This window comes from Oxyura jamaicensis, chromosome 3 (assembly GCF_011077185.1).
Source record: "Oxyura jamaicensis isolate SHBP4307 breed ruddy duck chromosome 3, BPBGC_Ojam_1.0, whole genome shotgun sequence".
Taxonomy (NCBI): domain Eukaryota; kingdom Metazoa; phylum Chordata; class Aves; order Anseriformes; family Anatidae; genus Oxyura; species Oxyura jamaicensis.
The window spans coordinates 35,586,340-35,610,304 of NC_048895.1; the positions used below are offsets into that span (position 1 = coordinate 35,586,340).

The 23,965-nt window shown below is 37.3% G+C and overlaps 1 protein-coding gene across 7 annotated transcripts in view; it reads right to left on the reverse strand.

Annotated features, from left to right (window-relative positions):
- Positions 1-3,459: 3,459 nt before the first annotated feature.
- DISP1 (dispatched RND transporter family member 1) overlaps positions 3,460-23,965 on the reverse strand; it is an 89,690-nt gene continuing 69,184 nt past the window's right edge. For all 7 annotated transcript variants that reach the window (XM_035321608.1, XM_035321609.1, XM_035321613.1 and 4 more), the window contains 6 exons: positions 19,868-19,897; positions 16,002-16,125; positions 14,621-14,748; positions 14,175-14,272; positions 12,073-12,170; positions 3,460-7,118 (listed from right to left, as the gene is read on the reverse strand). In XM_035321608.1, coding sequence (XP_035177499.1) covers positions 3,471-7,118; positions 12,073-12,170; positions 14,175-14,272; positions 14,621-14,748; positions 16,002-16,125; positions 19,868-19,897 — 4,126 coding nt within the window. In that variant the 3' untranslated portion in view covers positions 3,460-3,470. The remainder of the gene's footprint in view (positions 7,119-12,072; positions 12,171-14,174; positions 14,273-14,620; positions 14,749-16,001; positions 16,126-19,867; positions 19,898-23,965) is intronic.

Below are 23,965 nucleotides of genomic sequence, written 5' to 3' on the forward strand. Positions count from 1 at the left end.
TTTTCTTAAAAAACATGAAGGAATAATAATATAATAATTCTAAAAATCCTTTATGTTAGTCTGCTACCTACTGACCCATCTACAAACACTTCATATGAAGTTCCTGCATTCAGAGGGATTTTGAGTATTGTGTAATATTTTAAAGGGCTTACTTTAAATTACCGTGTCTTTTTTGTTGTTGTTACACTAATCAGTCTACTACCCACACAATAAATGTTTTTGTAACTTTAAACACAGAGACTAAGGCCAACACAGAAAACTAAGGTGTCTAATATGTTAAATAGCTTATTTTATTTATTTTTTTTCCCCCAGATGCAAGCCCCTATCTCAGGAAGATTCTGGTTCAGGCATTTGCACTAGCAACTTCAGAGACATCAACAGAACCCTGCCTTCCCACATAAGGTCTTTCTTTACTCCCTTGGATAATCAAAGAGATGTTACTTTAGAGCCCTGCATGTAAAAGCTACAGTAAAGTCTTCCTGTGTTTTTTTTTTTTTTTCAGTTGTCTTCATGCCCCAGGCTACATGTAACATCCCTGCCAGAACAACTACCAAATACCCTGCCCAATTCCGTAGGCTCCCCAGCACGGATTAGGCACAGAAATAAAGCTGTACATCAAAAGCCAGTAACTTGGTCAATTCATGGAGGAAATGCTCGGTAGCACCTGGCAGCACCCTTAGCCCAAGTGAGCAGGCTGCAAGAGAAGCACCACCACGCTTTGGCAGCACTCTGCATGCACATCCGGATGCACTGTGAAATCCCAGCAACAGCAAATCAAATACTGGAAATGAGAGTACCCAAAGCTCAGCAGCTTCACTTGGGACTTGGCAATCTTTGGCAACTCTTACAAAGGTACGTCTTAGCAGGATATAGTGCTCTTTGCTCAGACTGCATGCAGTGGAACAGGATCCCACCTATCCTTTCTTGCTTGTAAAACCTATAAAAACTTAATCACTGTCATTTTTTTTTTTTTCTCTCATGAGTTTCCACGTATAGGGTAATGCATAACGTCATTGGAACCAGCTCCTATTCTCTTCCACTCTCCAAGTATGGCTTGAATTTTGGGTCTGCGCATGAATTGACAGAGACGATGCGCGCGCACACACACACACAAACAACTATTAAACTTGTTCTATGTCAATGATTTCTTCTTGTCCAGCTGTGTGATTCAGAAAGAATAAAGGGGTTAGTAGGGAGGCAATGGCAAAGTCACAAAAGACAAATACAAGTGTTCGTTAGCCAAGTACACTAGCTCATTTTAATCTCTTGTAAGAGTACATCACGACTCCTTATCTGCCCCTATTATTTTTTAATTGTATCAACTTTTAAGAACCTATAAATTATAATGAAAATACAACATTAATCTTCATTGCTTACCTCACCGCTATAAAAACATTTATTAATATAAATCATAGGAAGGAGTCTCCTTATGCAGAACGCAGTTGGAAAGCTCACTCAGAATAACTCTCAATTTTGAGTTCCCTAGCTCAAAGTGTCCCATGTTCTGTAGAGGTATTAACTGGGACCTCCCTAAGGCCCATGTCTCAAAGGCACAGCTGTGAGTGACAGCTGATGTGACAGGCACTATGTGAGCATTACACACTACTTTGGAAAGGTCTGACTGAAGGTCAATTAAACTATCAAAACATCGGTTTCTTTGAGGCTAACTGTTGTCTAACAGATTTATTGCCTAGCATGTTACATATAGCCCTCACAGCAATTGCACTCGGTCAGGTGCAATGGTTAAGGAGAAAGCTGGATAATAATGCATGGCAACAGCCCAGGTTATTTCTTAACCTTTTTGTTTTCTTTAGATTACTAGCACGGCAAGTCTTAGCTCTTTATAATTAAAGGCCTCTGTGGTGCACAGAAAATCCTTGAATTGCTCTCATTACAACCATTTAGAAGTAATCTGGGTTTAGAGTTAGGACTTTTAAAAGACCTAAAAATTATTTTATTATATATCTAGGAAAGAACGCTACTCTACTTAAACCAAGTAAAATCACTTTAGCTTTTTCTGTAGAGTTCAAGCTTTTACCCTCTTCCAGTCACTGGGATATATAAGCACTAACATCACTACCCTCAGACAAACCAAAGTGGTTTAATAGTCATCTTCTATGTCCCTTCACTATGAACATTAGATCAGAAAAAGCCAGGCTTTTCCTCCAGTGATTCATAATGCACCAAGTATATGACATCACAACAGTCTATGAAATCTATCTTCTGATATCTATGTCAAATAAATTAACACAATCAGCATAACCAAACCATTACACAGAGATTTAGCACGAGGGTACATACCAATTATGACATACTATACAGTTCCACCTCTCAAATTCAGTTTCTCTGAATGATGATGTAGACCAGCTAGCATCTCCATGACCAAATGGTATCTGTCATTTGAGTAAACACTGTAGTTACACAAATAGCGTCGGAAATCAATTTTCTCAGTCACAGGGTTTAGATCAATATTTCCAACTACATCTTGGAACTTCTCTGGGTAAACAAAACTCAAGAGCATGGTATTTTACTTTATGCATTTGAGCCTTCCAAATTGACTTAATCTGATGCTACTGACAGTAAGCCTAGAACACATGCTTTAACTATGGCCTTCTCTGCAGTATTACTTCTCATTTACATGGGAATCTCATTCCCAGGGAATATGCAGAGTATTACAAGGCACTTTATGCCCATTTTTATAACTCCCAATGCTACATGTCATATACGTGAATTATACATCTCTTGTCATCATTGAGAAGTAAATAACTTTCACTTACTGTTGTTTCCACCCGTATTCTCTAGTATTTAATAGTAGGTCTAGAGAGTAACTGGCAAAAAAGGGAGTTTAAAATGTTTTACTGCACTATCTACATAGATTCCTAACAATGGCAGTGAGAGCACAGCTGACCTCCACAAAAGAGGTTATTTTTGTCAGGACTTGGTTAGGATTTGTAGTTAAAAATACTCCCCAGGCACGCTCCACTGCCTGGCCTTCCAGTTCCGAATGAACAGTTACAGCCCTGCCGTTGTTTCAAGGTGTGCACAATGGTCTGAACAGAAGCCTGTAAGACAGCTGTGGAATGAGGGAAATGCACTCAGAAAAAGCGGCAACCATGCTTCATCCCAAACATGATTGATATCTCAAGCCCTGACTTCAGCAAAGGACGAGTTTCTTTGCAATGCTTTATATTCTTGAGAGGATTTATATGGAGAATTCTAAATCTAATGGCCTGGGGCAAAAACTAAGTTAAGCGTAATCCTATTTACAGTTACAGAAAAAAAAATCTAGATATCAGGCTTTACTACATACAATGGCTTTATGAAATATATAAAGGTTACTCTTCTATAAAATATATTTTTTTTCATTCCAAAATGCAAATTTTAATTCAATATTTACTCAGTACTTTCTTGTTTAACGTTTTAAACTTACTTCTTAAAGAAAGACACACAGTGGCCAAATTAAAGATTTATTATAGTGTTTTTATTAACAAACTTTCATTGGAAAGTTCTGGGCGCAATAACATTGGAGGCACATTGGCTTCGATGTTTGGCATTTGACAATCAACAGAATTGCACTTCACTGTCACAGCCTTGCTACAACAGTGTGAATTTTCATGGCAACCTTCACAGTGAGCCTCTCCCACTGACCTATTCAGCAGGTGGTTCTCATCATTTTGGTCAGCATTCAAAACCTGGTCATTCTGCAAAGAATGCTGATCTATCATCTTGCTCTCGGCTTTCTGTTTCTGCTTTGACATAGAGGCTTTCATGCTTTCAACCCCGTTTGCTTCTGTGCCACCGTTTTCATCACACTTGTCTGTCTTCTGGCAGAATCCCTTGTGGTTGTTAGATACACTGCTCTCACATTCGGAGCAATGCACAATGAGAGGACCTACGTTGCGGCAGAGAAATTGCGAGGAACTCATTACCTTTGGAACCGTTCTCATGTTTTCCTCTGGGTTTTGGTGAGCATGTGAATCTGTCCTGTTTATTCTCTGATGTGCCTGAAACTGTTGCACTGACTGGAGGAAAAAATTTTTAGGCAGCGAGTTCTGCGTCATCGTTCTTTTGAGCCTTCCTTGGAGGCAACTGCAGTGGAGGACATGCGGGACTGGGTGCACGTAACCTTCAGCAGCTTGTTGCAAAGCATTTATGGGACCCACAGGGTTTTGGATCTGTACAGTTCCAGGTGAAGGAGAGCACTGGTAACAGAAGGGATCGCTGAGCTGTTGACAGGAGTGCGGACTCCACTTGACTGCTACTTGTTTATATGGATCTGGACAGCTGCACTGCCTGTTTTGAGAGAAAATTGGGCATAGAGCATGTTGGTCAATAGATGACTGTAGCACAGCTGAACTAGTAACGTTTTTTATGCTTTTGCTCACTTCACTATTATATACCGAATGCATAGGCATACAGGTGTTTTGGGGTCTGCTGCTGAAGAGTTCAGAGCAAATATGAGTTTCCTCATACGTCACCTTCTCTGCAGGGTTACAGATACCAGCTTGTGATGCCAACGGCTCAAGCTCATAGTGCTCGTGCTCCATTTCTGGTTTTTGACTTCTGGAGTCCAGCTGATACTTGCTAATGGGATGCGATTTATTTTGACCTCTGCCTCCTTGGGCTCCTGAAAGGGTCTGAGAGAAGGCATTACACCGCAGTTTTTTTGGTAGCGGGATTTGGCCACAAGTGCCCTGAGGTCCAAGGCATCGGCACATGCACTGGAAGAAGAACGTTGCAAAAGCCCAACTAATGCACATTATAAGCATCATGAAAGTGCCAAGCTGTGTGTATGCCAGCACTGTAGAGGGCATCATCATTGCTCCAGCTACAAATGTTGTCAATGCAGCCATTGCAATAGCAGAACCCATACGGCTTAAAGAAAAAATCACTTTTCCCTCTCGGTCAGGGTCAGGAGCAAGGCGATAAGCCACTCCATAATGAACAGCAAAGTCTACTGATAAGCCAACAGCCACAGAAATAGTGACAGATTCTAGCACATTCAGCTCCCATCCAAGAAGAACCAGAGAACCTACAGTGACAAAAATAGTTCCAGCTATTGAAACTATTGCGTAAAGGCTTATAATTATATTCCAAGTTGTAAGAAGCATTACACTAAACGCAACAGCAACTGAAAGACCCATGGCAATGAGAGTACCATCAGAAAGACTGTCCTGAAGATCATAAAATTCTAAATTACTTACAAACCAACCATTGCTAAGGCCTTCAGGAGCAGAACTAAGCTCATTTGAAATCCACGAGTCAACCTCTTTGTAGAACTGATGCATTTTCTCATAAGCCAGTGTGAAGAGGTAGGTGCTTTGGAACTCCAGCACCACTGCCCTGATGGTGTCATTAAGGTCAAAGCGGGGCCCTGGGGTTTTGCTATCTAAATGGTACCCTGTGCTTCTTTCTAGCTCCATTATAGCTCTCTTGATACATAACTCAAAAACTTCTTGCTTGTATGGAAAGCTCCAGTGGCTGCAGCAGGGGTAAAGAGATGGCTCATCACAGTCCTGATTTTCCATCCACTGCTTAAATGTTTCAATAAAACAGCTTGTGAAGTCTTGTTCTTCAGTCTGATAAAAGAACGTTTGATTTCTTAACTTCTGACAGAAGCGTAAAATCCAAACCTGTGAAGCGGGGCTAGCAATATTAAAACTGCTATCTAGTTGTAGCTTTCCTTTACTTTTAGGATTTAAAGGGTCACCATTATCTTCAGGAGTGACACCCCAGATTACTGTAATAGGCATGTGGAGCTCCTCCCCGTGGTGGACACGTTCAAACATAAAGAGTTTTTTGTATTCTGCATCATATCGTTCAAATGGGTGAGAAGACCTAAATACCTGAAACTCAGAGAGCTCCAATGACGGCAATTTCATCTTTGGATTTACACACACAATATATGCTCCACCAATTGTTAAGGCAAGGAACCAGAAAAGCCAAATATAACGAAATTTGATAACAATGCATGGCAAAACTTTTTCAAAAAATATCCTGGATGCTTCTGAGACTGCAAAAATAATCTTGTGGAACATTTGGCACAACACTGTCCAGCAGCTTTTGTTGTTGTATACCCTCTGCTGAGGTTTTTTAAAGCAACTGAAAATATTGAGAAGATACCGTTCATGTAATACAACTACAGCAGGTAGCCAGGTAACCATCAAAACATAATTTACCAATATGGCAGTGCCAGCATAAACACCAAAACATCTGATTGCTGTGATATTGCTGACATAATTAGCATAGAAGGCAGCAGCGGTGGTAAAACTGGTGACAAACATGGAAAGAGCAGCGTGCTGCAATGTGATGCTCACTGTCTCAGAAGTTCCAGCATGAGGTTTATCAAATTTTGTGTAGTTCCAAACATCACATAATACAAAAGCATCATCCGCTCCGATCCCAACAAGAATAATTAATGCAGTGAGATTCATGAATGGAAAGAACTCAAAATTAAATACTACCCGATAGAGAAAATAAGAAACAATCAAGGAACTAATTATTGCAAACATAGTCATCAGCGTGATAAACATGGACTTCGTGTATACACACATAACTAATAAAACAATTACAATGGCTATGGCAGGATACACAGTATCCATCAATAGGTAATCTTGAAACAAACTATGTTTTATTCCAAACTCAATCCCTGTGACAGTTGTTACACCATCAGAAGAGTTCCAGTTCTCAAAGTTGTCTAGGTAAATACTCATCATGCTTTCTCCTTTCTCAGTTGGAGAGAAGAGCATGCTATATTTTAAAGCTGGTAAGACATAGTCAGCTGTCTTTGGGCTTAGAAAATCCTTGTCCACTAGATAGTGAAGGATCTGGTAAACAGCATTGTACTTGGTACATTTGCGAGGCACGTTTGTACACTTGAGTTGGTCCTTCCTTTTGGCATTCATATCCCAGCAGTCTGGCCCCAGGGTCCCATTGTAGTAGTATTTGGCACATGTGCGAAGCAGCTTTAGGGTGTGAGAGACATCTCGTTCTACAATTTTTTGACACGATGACCTGTTGTTTAGAATGGCAATATAGTTGCCCAGAGTCCAGCTGGGACAGCACGAAGCAGCAGTGGCTCTCTGGCAGAGATCGCCAAACTGGGAATGGGATCTGATCTGTATAAAAACAGGCAGAGCCAAAGATTCATTTTAAAGTAACAATCTGAATTTTTAGAAACATTCAGACACACACAAAAAAAGTCCTCAAGTGATAAAAATTCAGTTTACAGTCCTTTTGTGTTAACATTTTAAATTCATATTTTTGCATGCATTGGTTTTGATCAGTGTCCTTTTATATACACCGGACTGAACCAGCAGTAACTCAGTGTTCTGACTTGTCAACGCAGCGTAGATTTGGCAGAAGAGTTAAGAATACTGTATTTCTATTGTTTGAAGATGCTCTAAGTTTTTTTCCAGACTGAGGATGGTTAATTCTCTTCTATTATCTCATACTACAGTCCTGAAAAGAGACAATCAGCTATACCTTAAAGTTTCATTCTGCTTTCGATCACATACTGATGTTCCTAGGAGAAGCAGGGATTTACCCTCCAGAAGAGAAAGGACATGGCAGCTTCTATAATGACTACCCTCATCTCACTTATCTTCTACAACCCTCACTTTGAGTTTTTCCTTGCTCTCATATAGCTGACAGACATTTCTCCCAAACAGGTCAGCATGCTGCCTAGGCATTGCTTGTCCAAGTCATACAGGGATTTCCAAGGCGCAGAATAATTCATCTGTGGCATAAAGCCCCATAAAATAAGCACTGTTGCACAGAGATGGCAGTCATGCCTCTGAACATTGCACCCACCGCGGGAGGAAGTCCCATGGGTCAGCACAAGAGTGAAGGAACAGAGAAAGATGCAGCAGGAAGGCCAGAGAAGTTACAAGGACAACCAGGCACCAGTGGCAAATGCAGACGAGGCACAGAGCTAGGTCACAGTGAGGGGAAACTCTGTTGTCAGCTCAAGTAAATGCCCCAAGCCATGGAACTTCTATCACAGCTTTATGAAAATGATAGCAATTTTAACATTTTGGTTAAGAAATCTCCTTAACTACACGATTAATCTGGTTAATCTGGTATGTGGATAGTCTTCTTTAAGAATATTCCAGATTTAGTTGAAACTACTAAGGGTAGGACTTAACTAAACTGCCATAAGACTCTTTTGGCAAAATTAAAGCATCTTTAAGTAAAATTGAAACTGCTAAGTAACAATGTTAGATCATGGAAATTATTTCAAGTTGGTAAAACTCATTCTTTATGCAGCAGAGGGAATTTAAGTCTTAAAATGTTCATGTCTGCTACTACACAAAACTTTCTGTCTTGTTGTATGTGCTGAATTAGAATCACTTCTTCAAATACTTAAGATAAACGTAAAATTTCAGTCTTAATCAAGTTGCCTATAACGAACACATTTTAATAAAGTCACTAAAGCTATATGCTTAAGAGTTTACAGGATTGGGATTAGAAGTCATTATCCATGTATATTTTAGATCACCTCAACTCAAAACATGCTACTTTGGTTTTCTAGCAAAATTGCATGGGTTTATTATTAGCAATCATTTATAATGCAGACAAAACCTTGCACTCGGGGATTCTTGTGACAGTTATAAAAGCTTTAATATGGACTTAATTTTGTCAACCAATTTCTGAACAATAACAAACTGGCATTCCAAAAAAACAGGATAATTCACGTTTGATTGTTTCCAGATAAAAACACTCACACATGCAAACGCAGGAAAAACTGAACAATCTATTAAATAAAAGGAAGCACTGGAATAACCTATCTGTGTTTTTCATGGCACACCTCCAGGTTTATCTTATGAGGATATAATAGGCAAACCCTTGGGTCAGGCAGACAAATCGGGTAGGAAAGGAATTGTATTGTCTTCTCTGCATATTCAAGTTCAAAACAGGACAATGAGGGCTATATGCTGTTCTTCAACACTTGCTGCAGGCCATAAACATTCACCAGTAAAGTAACTGCTGCCAAAGATAAAGTAACACGAGCTGGCAGCTGGAAATGAAAAATTAAAATGCAAAATTTAGCTTGGGATAGCTTATTAAAACACTATGTAAAATTTTAATATATTGTAGCATTGGGCTTTGTTAGTGATCCAAAGGTATCAGAAAGGCCATTTGCTGTTGCCAAGCTTGGTCTGCCACTGGCAAGATTTCCATTTATTTTGGAACAACTATAGAAACCAAGCAGTGCAACCTGTGCACATGCTGTGTCTGTAGGCAGATCTGCCCAAATGGATATACGCAGTGACGGAAATCACAAATACATGTTTTTGGAGAAGCAGACTGAGATCATTTACAGTCTTTGAAGTTTATAAAATAACTGTTTATGGTTTATAAGGAAAACATCCTGCAATTACCAGGTGAAAGAAAGGCCTCTTCTCATTCAAGCAGTTACAACATTTCTTACAGCTATTTTGTATATAATATTTCCATGAAGATTGTAAGACTACCATATGCTGAGCAGCTGTACAATGAAGCCCCTGACCATCAGCAAAATATACGGTTAAAGTGGATACAAGCAGATGGGAATACAATTATCATATGGGATATACTGTTAGCTCATATTAAAAGCAAATACTAGGTGGTGCTGAAATCCTGGTTATCATTAAAAAATTACATAAACATGAAGGTTTGCAATTCCAGAAAACCGTGTCCAATCTTTGACCACAGAAGGTTTTGCCACTAATTTGAACAGAAACAGAATTTTGACCCTCAACAGTGATGAATTCAACAATAAAACTGACTACAGCCAGAGGAGATTCTGTAAGACTGGAAAGGCCACAGAAGTGTCAATTTCTTGTGATAGTTACAGTGCAAGTCAGCCTCCTCTCTAGAGCCTGGTTGTTAGCAGAACTTCACATTTAGAAGTGGGACTTTTGTCAGCCCTTCATTTGAGTTCTAAAAAGTGTTAGAAATGCTCAGAAATTGTTAGAACTGTTTAGAAATGTTACTTGTAAATAGCAAGCATTTAAAAAAAATACAGAAAAAAGCTTCAGCCTTTTCTCAACCCCAAGTGTTTTATTATTATTACACATTTACATATATAGATCGGCAATAATTAAAACACCTAACCATATCAGTTTATTTTGTCAACTACCTAGCTAAAAGACCATGCCACTATCATGCTGCACTATTGCTGTGCTCAGCTGATGTGCCTGATTATTCTCAAGTGAATATGTAAATTACAATAAAGATCCATAGAAACATTATCTGCAACAAATACTCTATAAATATTTACATAATTCTGGATGTAGCTAAAGCAGACAACATTTTATTTTCTCAGGTGTTCTTATTCTGAAGGATGAGCTATTTCCATGCAGTCAAGATGTGTGATGCTTATTTTTTTTATTTTCATGGTTCCCTCAGAATGTAAAGCCATATTTGAAATAACATTTTACTATAAAAGTATGTGTATAGGGAGGGAAAAAATCATCAGAAGTAATGTATTCATTGGAAACAGTATTTTTCAGAGGTAATTAGCTGTCTTTATTTTCTTACGCAATTATATTTTTTATTCAGACAGCATTGTTTCACAATGATCAGTATCATCTGCAATTTGCTTGCATCAGCTATGGGACTGAACTTCTACAGTTAAACACATAGATTAGCATCTCCTCCAATTTTCACCCTTGCAGGAGGTTATTCTCAACTTTACCTCCTGACTGAACCATCTGATTACTCCCTAGCTCAAATTATTCAAAATGGAGCTGGACTAATTTAAGTATTATACTTTCTTCTCCTGGCTCTTTCTGACTTAAAGAGATAATGGCTAATCACACAAGCCATGCTGTTAGTGCAATAATCTCTGATGGGAAAATAAAGAATATTTCATGACCATGTGAGGACAAAAACCACTTATGATAACAGAGGCCAACCAGAACAAAATGCATGTCAGCAGACTTCTAGGGCGATTCATTATACAACATTTCACTACAGCTCAACAGCTTAAGCAAACAAATGCTAGCTATTAGTGAAAGCAGTTTGGGAAATTTGCTAAATGAAGACAGTTGTCTGAGGTGCAATCATAAATTAATAATTAAAGTATTCCTCATGAAATAAATCTGATATATTGTTATCATTTTGTTCTGAGGAAAAAAAAATAGTATCTTACCAGGAAATATATGCATTAGTATTTAAAGAAGAAAATCTTATTGCTTAATTTCCATACGAAATCACCAGTACACTAAAATTTATAGTTACTCAGCAGTTCAAAGAAAAAAATGTACTCATATCCAGCAGTGACAAACTTATATTTTACAAATATATCAACTGAATGCTCACTTTATTTCAGCCTGTGTCAGTTAACTTCTATGAGTTGAAACCAGACATCAATTTCAATCAGCATGCTAAATTATTTTCTAACACATGTTAACAGAAGCTATGGTAGCCTCTGAACCTGGTTGCTACAATAGTTATTTTGGCTATGCAAGGCACTGAGTCCAAGAAAAAATCCATACTTATACTGCCCAAGAAAAATTACAATGGCGCCAGCCAGACAAGTCCAAAATATCTTTTTCCTCTTTCTAAATTTAAAGAGAAAAGTATTATTATAGTATCACTATCCAGATGTAATTAACTGGGCTATATTTCTAGCTACTGTATCTGTGTTCTTTGATGTCTAAATGCCGACTTATTTTCTTTTGACCCCATAAATCTGAGTGACCCACTGGCTGTCAGAGAAAACTGCATATACTATAAGGATGCAAGAAATATTTTATGGGAAAGGAAGAACAAAAATCCATGGAATTATAATCTAAGAGACAGAAAAAGTTATGATAGTCCTTTCTGCATAGAAACTTCTAAAGTGATCCTCCTCCACCCCATTCTGGATGGCATTAGTAGCAAAAACAAATAAATTCCTCTGTATAATCTAATTGTAGAGATTGTTGTTTGTTAGCTTCCTCTGTACAGAGACTGACCATTCTACAAGGACGTGAACAATGTCAAATGCTCTCATATACTGTTGGATGACAATGGGCAGCAAAATAAGGCTCAAATAAATGCTTTCTATCTGCATATTAAATAATAATACAAATCTTTACTTACCCTCAAGTTATCTACATTGCACATTGACTTAATTGCATTCAAATTCCATAAATTCTCTCCTTCTGTTGATGTAAACACCACTCGTGAATAGCGATCACCTGAAATTACAGGAGGATGGTTTATGGACTATTTGGTTGCGTCTGACATCAAATACAGATGTGAAATCCCACCATTCAAATGAAACCAATTATTTTTTTTTCAGGTCATGGGAATCCACCTCTTTTTCAAGATAATATATTTATCTGTAAGACTTTGTCCACATGAAAGTTTCAGTTTCCTTAAAGTGCTTATAGTAAATACGGCATCCTAAGTGTTAGAAGCTCTACAGACTTCTGTTCAAGCAAGCTATCTTCTGAACTCTGACAATCAACAAAAAAAAATCAACAACAGAAGATTTAATCAGCAAACTATGAAATTCTTGGCACAGCATAATGGCAGTGCATAGATAATTGAAATCAAAGGCTGATTTAGTAAGACACTGAGGAATATAAATAATAATTATAAAGATGTTTCTACAAGACTTTTTGCTTTAGATGCAAATGACTGCAATGGAAATGGTGATATCTGTAAGGCCATTTTAAATAATTCTACAGTTTAGACAGATACAGCTTAAATTAAGAATTAAATCATATTTATTAGAAGACGGCTTTTAGGAAAGGAAATCATTACTTAGTGGCAGAAGTCCTTTATGCATAGCTGACAAGACAAACATATATACGGTACTGAGTAACAATATGTAGTACTTTGGGTTAAGAAACATTATCACTTTAATTGTAATATTCCCAAAAACAAAAGGCTGGTTTTTTCCCACTGCTGAGAATATGCAGAGTTGTTGCCCTTCACAGAACTGCAGTGAAAAGACTCAGTGGTAGTGCCTTATGATCTCTGGCTGTGCTTTACGATCAAGGAAACGGAAATCTGCTGATCCTAGAGCAGACAAAGAAAGATACCAATGACCAATACAGGTCAAGAGGAAAACAACTGTTTTCTTTACATAACAAACTGGAAACTCCCATAGAAGCACAACTCCTCCACGACTGACACAACTGAGACTATGCAGGAACAGTAATGGAAAGAATGAGACTATACAGAAATAGCTGGCAGGAGTTAATTCTGCTTCAAGCTGTAGTTAATGCTCACTAGTGTTTCTAATACATTTCCTCTTCCTTATGAAATAACTTTTCAGTCTAATTTGGTTCTGCTCACAATGATGACATTGTTCATATTCTCTCACTTTAGATGTAAAACCTCAGTGTAATTGAAAAATAAATAAATCTGTTTTTCACCCGTTTTTACTGCTCTTTGCTTTCTCTTTCAGGTCAATAATATAAACAAATAATTTCATATTTATGTTTTTGTGCTCTGTTATCAGTACTCACATATACAAGTAGCAACAACAGAGCCCAAGTAGGCATTTCTTTGAATAAAGGCGAGATCTACATCTGCTAATGCATGTAATCTGCCTTATCAGTGTTTTGTCTTATGCTTTGTAAAAAGTTTAATAAATACTTCTTTGTCATCCAGTTTAATTTAAACATTTCCAAAAACCTTTACTACTTTAAGAACATGCAGGATTTTTGGTTGGTTTTGAGATCTTTTGGTTTTGTTTTGTTTTTAAAAAGAGCCTAAATTCTGGGCAGGATATGACCTGTGGATGTCTCTTAGGAAAGAGTCTCATGTAAACATCTAGAGGAAAAGTAATTTGTTTTAGGTGGTTTTATTTTTTTTTTTTTTTAGAGTTGATGGCACAGACAAAACACAACGTCTTCCCCAGTGTGAGTTAAGTGCTATGTCTATAGGCATACATAAAACACTGCCCTTACAGTGATTACAGCATTATCAACAACAGGATATCTTTACAGGAAATGGAACCACTTTAAGGACATAATTGCTTCCTAGGAAGAACCAATAGAATATAACATTTTAGCCCAATAACTTCAAAGGCTCCTGCACACATAAAGAAGGTGTTTATCATGAATGTAATGAATATAATGGATATAATAAGCAAAAATATTTTCCTAATCAGGCATACAATAGACAGAATAGCTCAGAAATGATTCAGCTGGCAGAAGCTCATTCTCCTTACATCATTTCTCACTTACTTGGAATATCACAGAAAAAGGTATCCTTGTGAAAGTTCCATTCTGCTTGCCTCTTCTCTCTTTCGTAGTGATCATCTGACCATCTGTCGTCTTGATGACTGAAATGGAATAAGTGGCTTTAACTTACTTTACCAAAGAAATCGTCAAAACATGTATCCAAACGAGTAACACATCTCAGTAGCTCTTCTATTACAATGTGGCTTCTTTATTCAAGAACTGAAACATTCATTGCATTTTTTGTTATTAGAGACTTCAAAGGCTGACATAGTATTTTTAAAATCTTATGATGGGAATTATGTAGGTCCTCAAAAATTATAGATGACTAGATCCAATTTGTATTGAAACCATTGACACTATATACAGTAAATTCAGTGGGTACTAAAGCAAGTGCTATGCACACACAAAAAGATAATAGAATACAATGTATCTTTAATACAAATTCTTACCTTTTAGCTTGCTCATCTGCGTATTTAAAAGGATAATTTGCTAGTGTTGCTTTGTACCCTGTGTTTTTCACCATATTGTTCCATGTAACCAGTCTCTGTCCTATTGCTGTCCCTCTTGGTTCAAAACCCTAAGAAAGAGTATTATAAAATTCCATTAATACTTTTCATTCTTTAGCTCAAACAGGAACGTGGAAACACGGCCAAAGTGATGTATAGTTTTCATTACGAAGCATAGTTACTCCAGGCATCTGCTTTAAATGTGAAATGCTTTATGACAGGCCAGTTTGACAAAATAATGACCAACTACATAAACTGACAAGGGATTACAAATTCTTGCACATATTACTTATCTCCCTGGGAAATTGTGATTATTTAGTCTACTAAATGTTCAACTTACTTTTCAGAGTAAGAGTGTTCTGTAATGTCCTCTTCTGTATCTTAATTACAACTCTTTACTGATTTTTATGATCTTTATCATCTTTTTTTAAATGATCTTTATGATTAAAAACTTTCAAATATATATATATTTCTCCAATAACTAGGCAAGTCTTCCATTTCAAAATTGACTTTGAAATATAATTAGAATTACTTGACTATTTTCAGAAACAGCCGCTACATATGGATATGTACAGATACATGCTACTATAATACAAAAAACAGTAAAATACAGGAGTAGCATATCCATACTTGAGGACAGAAAAAAAAATGTATTTTTTCCATAAAGCTACTCATGGGTAAAATAGCTCAAGAGAAATAAGAAATGAGCACAGTATTTAACAAAATCTGATATAGATTACTTTCAGTCTTTCAATATGGATATCATTTCATCCCCAGAAGGCACTTAGAATACCCTTTCCTTTAATAGATCCTGGCCCTCATTCTTTGAAACTTGATTTAGAACGTATGGTCTGTGTTGTACTGTGCTGTACATCTAAAACTGGGATGAATTTACATTGTTCAATGTAGAGCAGTTCTGTTGTGGGGCACACGAGATTCGAATGACAACATGCAGAACTAATTGAAACTGATGGATAACACACTCTGATGGCAACTGCATCTTTGTTATCACTCTTTGTTACCAATGTCAAAATGTAATACTTTTAAAATTATTTTTGCTAAAGGAATCACCAGGCTCTTTAACATTTCATTTCTTTCATGGATCTGTTAGAAAAAGCTTGATTGTGCAAGCTTACTGCTGGTGGAAACTCAATGGAAACTGATTCCCAAAGAGAGTCAAAGTACAGGGGATCTTTTCAGGCACATTAAGCGTCAGGGGAATATACCAGTTGCTGTACTTGCATCCACTGTTTACTGCTAATATTGAAAAAACACCAAGCCAAAAATACTTAATGAACAGAACAAGTGACTAGTATTCACTTACCAGCAATGGATCAGAGAAATCTGGAAGATCTGGAACTAATATTCCAACCAGTGCACACACCACTATTAACACAGTACACATGCCCAGGACCACCACGGGCCAGTCAGCTATCAGCGCAGCATAGCTACATGGAGAGAAGCAGAGAAAAATATGTTAGAGAAAAGAAAGTCATGGACAAACAAACCTCCTCCCTCCTGAAGCTTTCTATTTGTATATAAAAAAAAGCTTTTTGTATCAGACCCAGGAAAAATGCAGTCTTTATCTTAAATATTATTTATACTGCTACAGAGGTGATTGACTGTGGGCTACTGACATAGATAGTTCTGTTGTTCAGTACCCTTAAGGAATTTAAACTGCCATAGGAATCATTTATGTCATATTTTTATATTAAGAATGAAAAACAAACAGATGTAAAATGAAGACTCTAAGTCTAAATGCAAATTTTTGAAATTAGTATTTCTTCCTTAATATTACACTTAATTTCTGGCACGGATATTATCCTTGTTTGGAACCACCAGAAAATAATTGTTTTGTTAAAAAACTCAAGATAGAAAACATCACAGTTTCTTCTTTGAAAGTTTCAGCTTTTTAAAGAAAAATATCAGAGGAAAAACAGATTTTTAAGCAGAACCCAAAATAAAACATTTCCTCTATATTTAAAACTGCCATTTAAAAAAATATACTCAAAACCTAGATACTAACTATCCACAAAATCTGTTTTAAATTCAAAAATGAAAGGGAATTGCAACATGACACAAACTAATCAGCATTAATGTTTTAGTCTTCTAGAATAACATATATCCTTGGACCTTTAACTCCCAGTATGCTCTCAACTTTGAGAGTGCAAGAGTTTTATAACCAAATCTAATTTTCATCATTTTTGGAAGATATTTTTATTTCTGTTAAGTTGACAAAAGGTATCAGGAAAGAAAACGAAACCCAGAAGTCTTAATTCCTTAACATTTTTTCTTCAAGGGAAGAGTTGAACTCATGCAGCTTATATTTCAAGGGTAACATTGTCTAATCTGGGGATCAAAGAGTACTGAGAGTCCCACAAAGTTTAAGAGGCATTAAAAAAAAAAATGTAGGCTATGAATCATTCTGCACTGATTGTCTCTGTACACACTAAATATTGATCAAGAAGATTTATACCCCATTTCCTCCTCAACTTGCCTGCAATGTAACATGAAAGCAAGTTTACAGCAGAGCTCTATTATTGTACTGTCTACTACTATTATATTACTATCTTAAAAGATAGTTTCTTTTTCAGTTTCAGGCCAACCCATTACCTAATCACAATTTGATTATCTGCTGTAGAGAAAATTTCCATCCCATTCCTAAGATGGGATGTAATGCCCAGCTCCTCGCTCCAGCAAAAGCTTCCCATTTTTCTAACTGTAATAGTAACAGCAGTGAGCAAGCTTATTGCTGACTTTTTGTAGCATGTGGAAGTCAGTATGCTCCAGGAATCTAAGCACAGCTGTAAGGAGCAAGGGAGTCCAAAGCACTGGGTGTATCCCAATATCCCATTTGGTAAATGTGGAATAATTCTTACATTCTCACACAAGAGGTTAATTAGCAAAAGCTTGAAAAGCAATCTGAAGCATTAGTTTTTATTAAAGTGAATCACAAAGGGGCAGCTTGCCAAATGAGCAATTGTACAAAGTAGAAGTGAAGGGAAGTAAATGACCTAATAGAATTTTCCTATTTATAGGATTAAATGTTTTCATAAACACCAAGTGCTAGATTGACTAGCTATTACACCTATTTGCTCTGAAGTCATAAAATTCTACCTAAATTATTTATATTTTCCTACTCACTGGTGCCAGATTTACCCCTTTGTCATGTTGTTTCTATGCTTCCATTGTCACATGAGCAGCCCTTCAGACACTAGCTGCCAAAGAAAACGTGTCCTAGGTGAATTGTTTAACAAGTTAATAAGCCACACAGAAGACAGCAAGTGTTCGTTTACACTTGTACTACTGTCCTGCTTCTTACAACATGCACTGAAATTCAGATAAACAAAGCTGACCTGAGCTGGAACATTAGAAAAGTCCGAACCATTTTCGTTTTGCCTGTACATACTTTGGTGCCACTGAGGGCTCTGGTTTCAAACAAGATGCCTACAGGCAGACCAGATGTTGTCTCACTCTGAGTGGCTAAACACGTGGCAGTTACTTTATTTTGCACCCATTAAAAAGCCAGAAAATTAGCCTAATTACATTTTCTCTGTGAAAAGCCAATGCCCTGAATTCGATTCCATGTCAAATCCAAGAGAAAAATCTCTTCCAAATCTATTCCTCAGTCAAGGCATCACTTCCATTCAGAAGGCACATCCTTAGTGCTAAGCATGCACCTTAGCACTTTTCCATATTGGGATAATGCCTCATGTTTTTTGATGCCTAATTAGAACTACACTTGCACAATGAACCAGGCATATTGTGATGTTACTATGCTAGTTTTTTTTTCTCCTTCTAAGTATTCAAGCACTACGTGATGATTTTTTTGTATCTATGACGTTGACCAAAATCTTTTTAGGCCACTCATTCACTGCTTTCCATCTAATTGTTGGAATGGTTGTAGTTTGAAAATGTGTGCAGTTTTCACTAATTTCTTTCCTCTTGATATTTCACACACATGAAGGAGTATTTTTTCTTCATGTTTTGAACAAAAATGCTTAGGAGATTCAATAATTCAATCTAGGCTAATTTTACCATTTTGGCACCACTAAAGACTGGTTTCAGCATTTCACCCCAAGGTGACCTAGACTCCAGGTACTTTCTTAAAAGGAGAAAAAACAAAAAACAAAAAAAAAAAGACAGCATTCTGCTTTCCCTTCCATTTTAAGCTAATGCATAGAACTTGGATGGTATCAAGCTTTTCAGTTCAGCACTTATACGCAGACATACTCAGTTTAAACCACTGCTCAGTCTCACATAAAGAGACAGAAACATATCACATATAAATTCAATACAGTAAACACGAGCAATGGCTATTTGTGTGACTGCACTCGTATTACTGCAGATTTATGCAACTCACACCAGATAGTCAGTGAGCAAGCCTGTTTTTTACTGAAGATAAATTCTACAGGTGGATTATGTTTTTAACATACGTTCTCTTGCAATGATTTCTTGTTGCTATTACTGATACATGAACAGTTTAGGTAAGTTGCTCTACTGTTTTCTATGATCCTGCCGTACCTCAGAGCACATGCTGTCCAAACCTAGCATCCTTGATCGTGTGGGTTTTCTGCTTTGGTTTTAGGAAGCAGAGATCATTATGATGAAATTTTCTGAACTTTTCTGTCAGGTTATCATTCTCACTGACACAACCAAGCTGCTTCTCAGAATAGCCCTTAATCAGAACAGTAATAAGCCACAGAGTTTTTAAGCTTCTGCTGACAGTGTATATGTATAGAATGAGAATGGCACTGACTAGAGTAAAAATTACAATAAGATATTTGCCAGAAAAGCATTCTGCATAATTTTAAATTTCTGGCCCGGTATTTTGTCTCTAAAAACCTCTCCCAAAGAAGCTATTTATGGAAAGACTACTCAGGCCACTTTCTGTGGTCTCTCCTCTTCCTGCTCCCACAGGATCCACAGCTGTTTGATTAGGGATGTCAAGGGCCGTGTTCCTGGCTACACCTTTCCGTGTTTATTTAGGGACCCACTGTACATCAATTCTACTAAACCCTTCAGAAATCCACTCCCCACTGCGCTAAGAAAAACTTTCAATATAAATGTTTTTGATTGCCTACTGTTTTTCTCGAATGTCCCTTACTCTCGCATTGTGTGGAAAATAACAACTTTATGATCACTTTATGTCTTTATGTAAATGTCTCATGTGATGATATTATACCTTACCTTTTTGGTAACCTGAATGGTCTGGCTGGCCTGGAAAAGGGGGAAAAAAGAGTAATTGAAAATATATGAAATATATGTGCACATGCCAATTTGGTTAATTTTTCCCATACATAGATAAGCAACTAAATGATAAAAATCAGCTGTTTCAGAATATGAATTATTTTAGAAGGCATACAATCATACTCAATTGAGCCTTTGCAAACATGTAATTCAGAGAATAATTATAGCTACAAAGACAGCTGGGTTTTCAAAAGTGTAATTTTATGCAGCTGATTTTTGGGATTACTATTTAAGAGGCTGTTCCAGTTTTCAACAAAAGACCAGATAAACAAGATAGAAAATCCGTACCATTAAAAATCATGAGAAAGTTTGCATATGATGGGAAAGGACAACCAAAACACCAAGTTCTGACACTGCACTTCATGAACCTTTTTAATTGTCCTTCATAATTCCATTACAGGAAATGATTTTGGCCAGAATTTTTGTCTTACCATAATACAGAGAATAGTATGACAAAAAGTACCTATATAAAATAACTTTCCCATTCAAGTTTCTGTTTTTATTAAAAATGTAAAATAAACAACTTGATGAGGAGACCGCAAACCCAAATGCCAATTATTCACACTCACAACTATTCAGTGAACACTTCATTTTGTTAGCTATTGATCAGCAAGTCCAGCATACATTTCACTTTAAAAAATTCCCATGAAGTCCTTTCAAGAACTTCCTGTCTATGAACATGACATACAATCACTCTGAAAATGCAACCATACTATAGCCCTTATTTAGTTATGAATACACTTTATTTAATACACTTCTTTAAAAAGTATAGGAAACAATTTAAGAAACAGCATAAAATAAGTCACTTGGTACTTCTGCACTGAGGTCTCCAAAAGAGTGAACATTTGCATATTTTCATACCACTGGAGTAACAGCTCAAATTTTGGACCCTCCAAAGGTTTTCACAGAAGTTTAAAGCTTAATTCAGTGCTCAAAATTTGCTGTCATTTGAGGAATAAGATTTGTCACACTGGGTTGCAATTGTAGTCCAGGGGAATAAACCACTTTAAGGTAGCCGCAACCGTGCCTGTCCTAGATGACAGTACTGCTTAGGCTCTATCTATTTCTAATTCAGAGTAACCGTAAGGGTCAAGAGGAAATAATTAATATAAAACTGAGCCTCAAACTTCACATTCTGTTATAGCAAATAAGTAGTATAGTACCATGTAAAACAGCTCCTAACACAACAAGAGGTCCCTTCAGACATACATTCTAAGTGCTGCAAAATGACTTGATAGTAAAAGGTACAATAAAAACATAACTGACACAGGAATATAAACTCTACAATTCATGTTATCCCTTTCTTCAGCAGAGAGGATGGAAGAAAAGTTAAACTAGCACAACTAACACTGATGCTAAGCCCTCTTTTATTCTATATATCCTCATGCATTGTATATCTCAGGCAATATAGCACAAATACAACTGTGATGTAATGTTTCATCAAGCTCCTGGCTTGTATCAGGAATACTGTAGCCAGCAGGGAGGTGATCGTCCCCCTGTACTCTGTTCTGCTGAGGCTGCACCTCGAGTGCAGTGTTCAGTTTTGGGCCCCTCACTACAAGAAGGACATTGAGGCCCTGGAGCGTGTCCAGCGAAGGGCTACGAAGCTGGTGAAGGGCCTGGACACAAGTCCTGTGAGGAGCGGCTGAGGGAACTGGGGGTGTTTGGTCTGGAGAAGAGGAGGCTCAGGGGATACCTTATTGCTCTCTGCAACCACCTGAAAGGAAGGTGTGGGGAGCTGGGGGTCAGCCTCTTCTCACACATAACTAGTGACAGGACTAGAGGGAATGGCCTCAAGTTGCACCAGGGGAGGTTTAGGTTGGAAGTTAGGAGACATTTCTTCTCAGAAACAGTGGTCAGGCATTGGAACAGGTTGCCCAGGGAGGTGGTGGAATCACCGTCCCTGGGGCTGTTCAAGGAAAGGTTGGACGTAGTTTAGTGGGTGACATTGGTAGTAGGGGTATGGTTGGACCAGATGATCCTGGAGGTCTTTTCCAACCTTAATGACTCCATGATTCCATACATATACATATATATATGTATTTCCTCCAGAAAATTTAACTTTGATAAGAAATAATTGTAACAAAACAGATTTTCTATTAGTTGTAACCCACTGCTGTCTGGGATTGCTTCCACCTGCCAAGTAGCGGAGATGTTACATGGAACACGAATGCAGGTAGCAGAGTAGTACAAATTGCTCCTAGCAGCCATGAGGAAGCTGCAGAAAGGGATGAGGAAAGTAGAACACACAATTTGCAGTTGCAGTAACTCAGTCTGAGGAAATGTACAGACAAGAATTTTCTCTCAAATTTAGCCACAGAAATGAAGGCTAAATTTATGAAACATCACCAACTTTTAGTTTGTAGTCCAACATGCACTTATCTGAATTTCAGAGATACCAAACACACTAACAACTAATACCAAATTTTTTTCTGGTTCTCCTGGTGCCAAGAGAAGAACAGCATACTTGTCAGAAACCAAAAGTCACAGAAGCCCAAATAAACTGATTTCTGAAATGATTTTGCAACAGTAAGTTGCCTGAGGCTGAAAGAGAAGCTGAGGCAGGCTCAGGAGGCTTCTCATCATCCTAACTAAAACCTTAACCACAAAACAAACTTTTCTCAACACAGGCTAGACTGGACAAAAAGAAAGTAGGTATTGGGGTTGGAAACCACTAAACCTGAATCTTAAGGGAGTTGTAATGGGACTCTATATGAAGAGAAATGCTTAAACAGGGAAACCTTTCACGGACAAATTCAGCACCACTGAAGAACACTAACTGAATCTGTGCTTCCACACCTGTATGGAAAGGGATAAAACTAAGAAGTCAGAAAACAGATTTTTGTAATTACAAGATATGCTGGGTTTCCAGATTAGAGAGGAACATATCCACACGTTTACTGTTAATACAATGACCCAAACATTAATTTCTACTTTTTATTTTTTAAGTTCTGCATTTCCACATATGCTCAGTTACTTGTGAAAGCAAGTCTCTTTCTCATCTGTGCCATAATGGAGTTTACTACAAGCAACAACACCATGCAATTATTTAGCACAAAAAACAGCCATGCAAGGACCACAACTACAGCACTAGCGGCTGTGATTCAGGTCTATACTGACGTGTATAGAAGCATATATGGCAATTCCAGTTCATATGGACAGAGAAAATTACCTTCTGTATGCTTGGATTTTGCCAATTTTAAAATAACTATATGGCAAAACATGTTTTCTCAACAGAATTTAAGATTTGTTTTAGATAGGACTTTCAAAACTAACTTTGGCTGATTTGGTTTACATAAAAAGAGTAAAAACACCAACATAACTGTTTCTTATCCTCCCTCTTTCCCACAAAAACCAAACTACATTTCCCTCTGTTTCCTCCACCTGCAGAATATATTCAGTGCTGAACAAATGATGATGATTAAGTTCTTCAAAGTTAGGGAGGGTTAAAGGTCACACCTGCTATCAAACTGTTTTGTTTCGAAAAGCGTGCATTAAAAAAACCTGTGTACACCAGAGTGAATTCCAGCAGTGTAACCAATCCCTTGCAGCTGTTGTGATGACTCTATTATATCAGTCAGTAAGAAAAGTTATCCCTGAAAACTATGCACAAAAATTCTTTAGTTATGCTCTAAAATACAGAAATGCATGGTAAAACCAGATCTTTCCCACTTAATTAAAGCTGCTGTGTCTAATTCATGAAGTATTATACTTCCACTTAGTTTAAATAACACCCCCAAGCTCTAAAAAAGTCTAGACAAAAAAAAAAAAAAAAAAAAAAAAGAAACAAAGAAACAAGAACAACCACAACAACAACAACAAAAAAGGTTTTCATGTGAAAGAAATGGTGAATTCCATAATGGTATTGGGACAAAAGCCAAGTTGATGTTTGTATTGAATTACCCTTTTAGTTAGTTCTCTCAAGTTTGATACCAGAAAGTGACAATTGCATTTGTCTGTGACAGGACTAGCAAAAACAAAGGTATTACATAAATTACAATCACTGATTAAAATCCAGTATAAGCTATGCCAAGGGGG